This window comes from Cygnus atratus, chromosome 23 (genome assembly GCF_013377495.2).
Source record: "Cygnus atratus isolate AKBS03 ecotype Queensland, Australia chromosome 23, CAtr_DNAZoo_HiC_assembly, whole genome shotgun sequence".
NCBI classification, from domain to species: Eukaryota; Metazoa; Chordata; class Aves; order Anseriformes; family Anatidae; genus Cygnus; species Cygnus atratus.
The window spans coordinates 2,579,487-2,584,518 of NC_066384.1; the positions used below are offsets into that span (position 1 = coordinate 2,579,487).

General features: G+C 71.1%; 1 protein-coding gene across 1 annotated transcript; it reads right to left on the reverse strand.

The window, feature by feature from the left end:
* Positions 1–707: 707 nt before the first annotated feature.
* EVA1B (eva-1 homolog B) lies at positions 708–3,924 on the reverse strand. Its single transcript, XM_035562174.2, has 3 exons — positions 3,819–3,924; positions 1,826–1,943; positions 708–1,702 (listed from the first exon to the last, which is right to left on the reverse strand). The coding sequence occupies exons 2-3, from the start codon at positions 1,890–1,892 to the stop codon at positions 1,278–1,280; spliced, it is 492 nt and encodes a 163-aa protein (XP_035418067.1). The 5' UTR covers positions 1,893–1,943; positions 3,819–3,924; the 3' UTR covers positions 708–1,277.
* Between the last annotated feature and the right edge of the window lie 1,108 nt (positions 3,925–5,032).

Consider the following 5,032-nt stretch of genomic DNA (forward strand, 5'->3'; position numbering starts at 1 on the left):
CCTGCTGTGGCACACGGGGGGTCCCATGGGGGGGGTCCCCTGCACCATCCCGGGCTTCAGCCTGAGCCGTGCCATGGCCGCGTGCCGGCGCTGGGAGCGGACGTGCCGGGAGTCACGGGCTGGGCTGCACCGAGCCCAGCGGCCGGGCTGGGGTGGGCTGAGCCCCCCCCCCCTGCGGCCCCCCGCAGCCCCCTGCAGCCCCCACGCCTCATCCCCAGCCAGGGTGCTGAGCCGGGATGTGCCACGGGGCTGGGGCAGCGCCTCCTCCTCTTCCTCCTCCATCTGCTGCCCCTGCACCATTTCCCAGCCCCCCGGCACATTCTGGCCTCGCGCCACCGACGTGGGGCCTGGAGAACATCTGGAAAACATCTGGATCCTGCTGCCGGCGCGGGGAACGGGCCTGGGAAGGAGCTATTTTTATAAAGCTGCTGGGGAGGGGGGGCAGCGGGGACCCGGTCCCGCACTCCTGCACGGGGCTGGGACGGTGCCTGCAGCGTGGGCAGGATGCGGCCCAGCCCTGCGGGGAGCAGCCACGGCCCCGGGGGAGCCGCGAGCAGCCCCAGAGCCCAGCTGGGAAACATCCGGCACGGCGCTGGGGCAGGGGCCGGGCGGTGCCGGAAAGGCCGGCGGCTAAATTTAGTGGGAATTTAGCGGGGCCGGCGGGAGGGAAGCGCAGAGAGCCAGGGGCCGGACAGGGAACGGGAACCAGGGGACGAAAGCACCGTGTTGGTGGGGCAGGACAGGACCCCGCAGATCGCACTGGGTGTACAGCCCGACCGCAGCCAGCGGGGTGCCGTCCCTCCGGGGACAGCGCAGAGACGGCGGGGCCAGCGGGGCAGGGTCTGCCTCGTCCTTGTCCTTGTCCTTGTCTTGTCCTTGTCCTTGTCCTTGTCCTTGTCCTTGTCCTTGTCCTTGTCCCTGTCTCCGCAGGGTCCTGGGGCTGCTGGCCTGTGCCGGCAGTCGTACCAATGGCTCAAAGTGCATCGTGTCCGCAGCGGCTGCTCGTGGCGGCAGAGGAGAGGTTGGGGGTGCTGGTGGCACCGGGTGCTGGTGCCAACGTGCTCCGGGGGGGGTGGGGGTGGGGGGTTGGGGGTTCTCCACCCCATGGGCAGCCAGCGGCCCCGCTGTGCTCCCCAGTCCCGGCACCAAACCACGTTATATGCCACTCTCAGCCCCCATCAGTGCCGCGGAGTCTTGTGGCACTGGCACCGGCCGAGTTACCGGGGTGGGGGCAGGGGTCCCCCCGTGCCCCCCGGCTGTGCCGCACCGTGCCGCGCTCAGTAGTAGTGCACGCGGCCCAGGGTGCCGGTGCCGGTGCCCAGGATGTCGGGCTGCCCGTTGCGCCAGATCTCGCGGATGATGCGCTCGCGCTCCTCCAGCCGCTGCGCCCGCTCCAGCTCCTCGGCCGAGGCGAAGACGTTGACGGGCAGCGCGCCGTCCCCGGGGCCGTGGCTCTCCAGCGGGATCTCGGTCACCGGCAGCAGCGACTCGGAGGCGGCGCGGTCGATGGTGTCCTCCTCCTCCTCATCCTCATCGTCCTCGTCGTCGTCGTCCTCGCTGAGGTCGGGCGGGCCGGGCCGGGGCCGGCGCAGGGGGCGGGCGCGGGGCCGGCAGGAGATGCGCAGCACCAGCAGGCACAGGGTCAGCACCAGCCCGAAGCAGACGCCCAGCACGAAGTAGAGCCCGAAGCTCTCGGGGTTGGCTGCGGGGAGGGAAGGCGATGGGGCTGAGGGGCTGTCCCCAGACCTCAACGGGGCCGCGGTGGCCCCGGGGTCCCCACTGGGGATGTTCCCCAGACGGGGGGGGGGGAACTTTGTGGCCTCACCTCGGATGTGCGCGTACGCGGCCATGCTGTTGCTCAGCAGCTCCATGTCCTGCTTGCGGCTCTCCATCGCGGCGCCCGGCCGCGCTCAGGGGCTCTGCGGGCAGCACGTGCTGGGCATCTGCGGGACACGGGATGCGGGGCTGAGCCGGGGGGGGGGGCTCCCGGAGCCCCCTGTCCCCACCTGGGGCACGGCCTGGAGGGGGACCACGCAGAGCAAAGAGGGGTGGAAGGGGAGGGGGCTCATGCCCGGCGGTGCTGCTGTTCGGACAGGGCCGAGCCCCGGTGGGTGGCCGAAGCGGAGCCGTCCCGCTCCCGCTGCCCTCTGCTCTTCCTGCGGGGCCGGGCAGGATGCGGCCAACACCCCCCCCCCCCCCCCCCACCCCCCCCCCAAGGACGCTGCGCCAAGCGGATCTGCTGCAGCGGGCCGGGCTTTCCGCCCCCTCCGCCCCGGGACATGACACCGAGGGCTTCCTCGCCCCGTGGTGGCAGTGGGGGGGACATGGGGCAGTGTCCCCCCACCCCGCACCTCTCCCAGTGCTGCACCCAGCCCCAGCTGTTTGCTGTGGGGCCCTGGGCCAGGAGCGCGGCCAGCCCCCGCAGCACGGGGACAAGGACAGGGCTGTGGTGCAAAGGCCACCGCTCCGGTGAGCAGCACGGGGTGGGGGGGTGGGGGGGGTGGGGGCACAAAAAGAGGGGCTGGGGCAGGCGCTGGTCCTATGCTGCAAGCGGAAGAAGCCGCCGATGCTCCCACAGGAAATGTGGGGAGGAGGCGAGGCGGTTGCCCCATGGGACACCCCGGGGACGGGGACACCCCCAGGGCCCCAAACAGCTGAGCACCAGCCCCGTTTTCCCCCCCCCCCCCAGCATCCCCCTGTGATGCTGGTGCGGGGCTGTGCAGGGCTGGGAGGGGGATGCAGCACGCGGGCCCTGGCAGAGGGAAGAGCTCATTTCCCAGAAATGTCTCCAAGGAGGGAGGAATGAGGAAAGAAATGCAGAAAATGTGACACATCAGCAGAACCGTCCCTGGACAGGGCAGTGCTGCGGGGCCTCGGCACGCAGCGGGGCTGGGCCGGCCCTGCCGGTGGGGACACCCCAAAATAGGGCCAGCGGTGTCCCCAGGAGGGGCCCGGGCTGCGAGCCCTGCACGGGGCCGGCTGGGATGTGCTCAGCCCCGCCTGCGGGCTCTGGGGACTGTGGGTGCCAAGGCTGCTGGCGAGGACACCGCAGAACCAGTGCCTGGGCCATGCGGGGACTCAGCACCCTCCTGGCGATGGGCACCCACCGCCATGAGCCATGGAGGGGCAGGGCCGGGGCTGTGGTGGGCTCGGGGTGGCAGTGAGGTGGGGGACAGGCAGTGGGAGCAGAGGACAGGCACTGGCCGGGTGCTGGGCTCGCTCCATCGATGCAGTCTGGAGCTGCTTTGGACCCCCCAAGGGCACCGGAGCAGCATCACCCCCGGACACGCAGGCACAGCTGAGAGCACCCAGCCCCAAACACCGAGCCCTGTGTCCCCAAGCACCAAGCACCATGTCCCCAAGGATCGAGCTCGATGTCCCCAAGCATGGCTGGATCTGTGCGGCTTCGAACCGTGCGTCCCTGAGCCCCGTGTCCCCAGGCACGGAGCCCGGCATCCCTCAGCCCTGTGACCCCCCCCCCAAGCTCCGCGTCCCCAAGCTCCGAGCTCTGCGTCCCTGAGGCACCAAACCCCATGTCCCCAAGCCCCGTGTCCCCAAGCACCAAACCCCATGTCCCCAAGCCCCATGTCCCCAAGCCCGGTGTCCCCAAGCACCAAGCCTGGTGCCCAGAGCAAGTCTTCTGTCCTCAAACCCCGCGTCCCTGGCCACAACACCGGAGCAGGGGACAGCACAGAGCAGTGTCACCCCGCTGTGGCCATCAGGACGGGGCGGACACGGGGTGCGGGGACCCCTCGGGTGCCACGTGCACCCATAGACCCCTTCGTCCCCGCGCCCCGAGCTGTGGGGCCGGTACTCACCGGGACGGCGGGCGGCGGTGGGAGCCTGCTGCACTTTGGCTGGAGCGAGGGAAGAGAGGGAAAGGTCTGTTTAGCATTAACGCGGCAGCAACAGGAAATAGTTCGGAGGAGGCTGGCGGTCAGCGCTCCCCGCCGGAGCCAATGGCAGCCCCGTCCCAACGCCCAGCGGGGCGCAGGGCCGAGGCTCGCCCGCTCCCCCGGGACGGCCCGGAGCAGGGGGGGCCGAGCGCACGGGTGGGCTGCGCCGGACCCCGTCTGCTGCAGGCCCTGTCCTGGCCGTGCTCAGCACCCATCCGGCAGGATCAGGCCTGATCCTCGCTGGGCTGGCGGTGCCTGGGATCCAGCCGCGCATCCCGGCCTCGCGGAGGCTGAGCCTCGGCAGGGCGAAGGCACCGCGGCCACACCGGGACACGCTCGCGGGGCAGACACCGGCCCCGGGGAGGTGTGGGGGTGGGATCCTGCCCTGGGCCCAGCTCCCCGGGGTTGTGGGGCCGTGTAGAGACCAGATGTGGAGCAGCGCCTCGGCCCCACTGCAGCCGGCAGCAGGATGGCACCACGGGGTGCTCCGGCAGCACGGGGCAAAGACGAGGGTGTGGGGATGGGGCCCGGCCCCACCTCGGTGGGTTCCAGCTTGAGGCTCCGCACCCCAGGGCCCCATACACGCTGCGGGCAGGGCCGGGCTCTGCCAGGGCACCTGGATCAGCCCCAGGGGCTCAGCACCATGCGGGGACCTGTGGGGGATGATGCTGAGCTCTGCCGGGGCAGGGCAGGGTGATGGGAGGCAATGCAAGGTGATGGGGGGCAATACAGGGCAATTTGGGGCAATGTAGGGTGATATGGGGCAAAGCCAGGCTATTTGGGGCAATGCGGGGTGATTTTGGGCAATGTGCAGAGCGATTTGGGGCAACGTGCAGGGCAACGTGGGGCTATTCAAGGTGACTTAGGGCAGCGCAGGGTGACGTGGGGCGCAGGAGGGCGATTTGGGGCAATGCAGGGCTCCTTAGGGCACCGTGGGGAAACGCAGGGCGATCTGAGGCAATAAGGGGCGATTTAGGGACAATGCAGGGCGATGTGGGGCGCTATGGGGCCGCACAGGGCAGCTCCGCTCCGCTCCGCGCGCCCCCGCAGCGCCCCCTGCGCGCCCCCGCGAGCACCGCAGCCCCCCCGGCCCCCCCCCCAGGCCCCGTCCCCGCGGGGTCGCTGCGCGCCTGGGT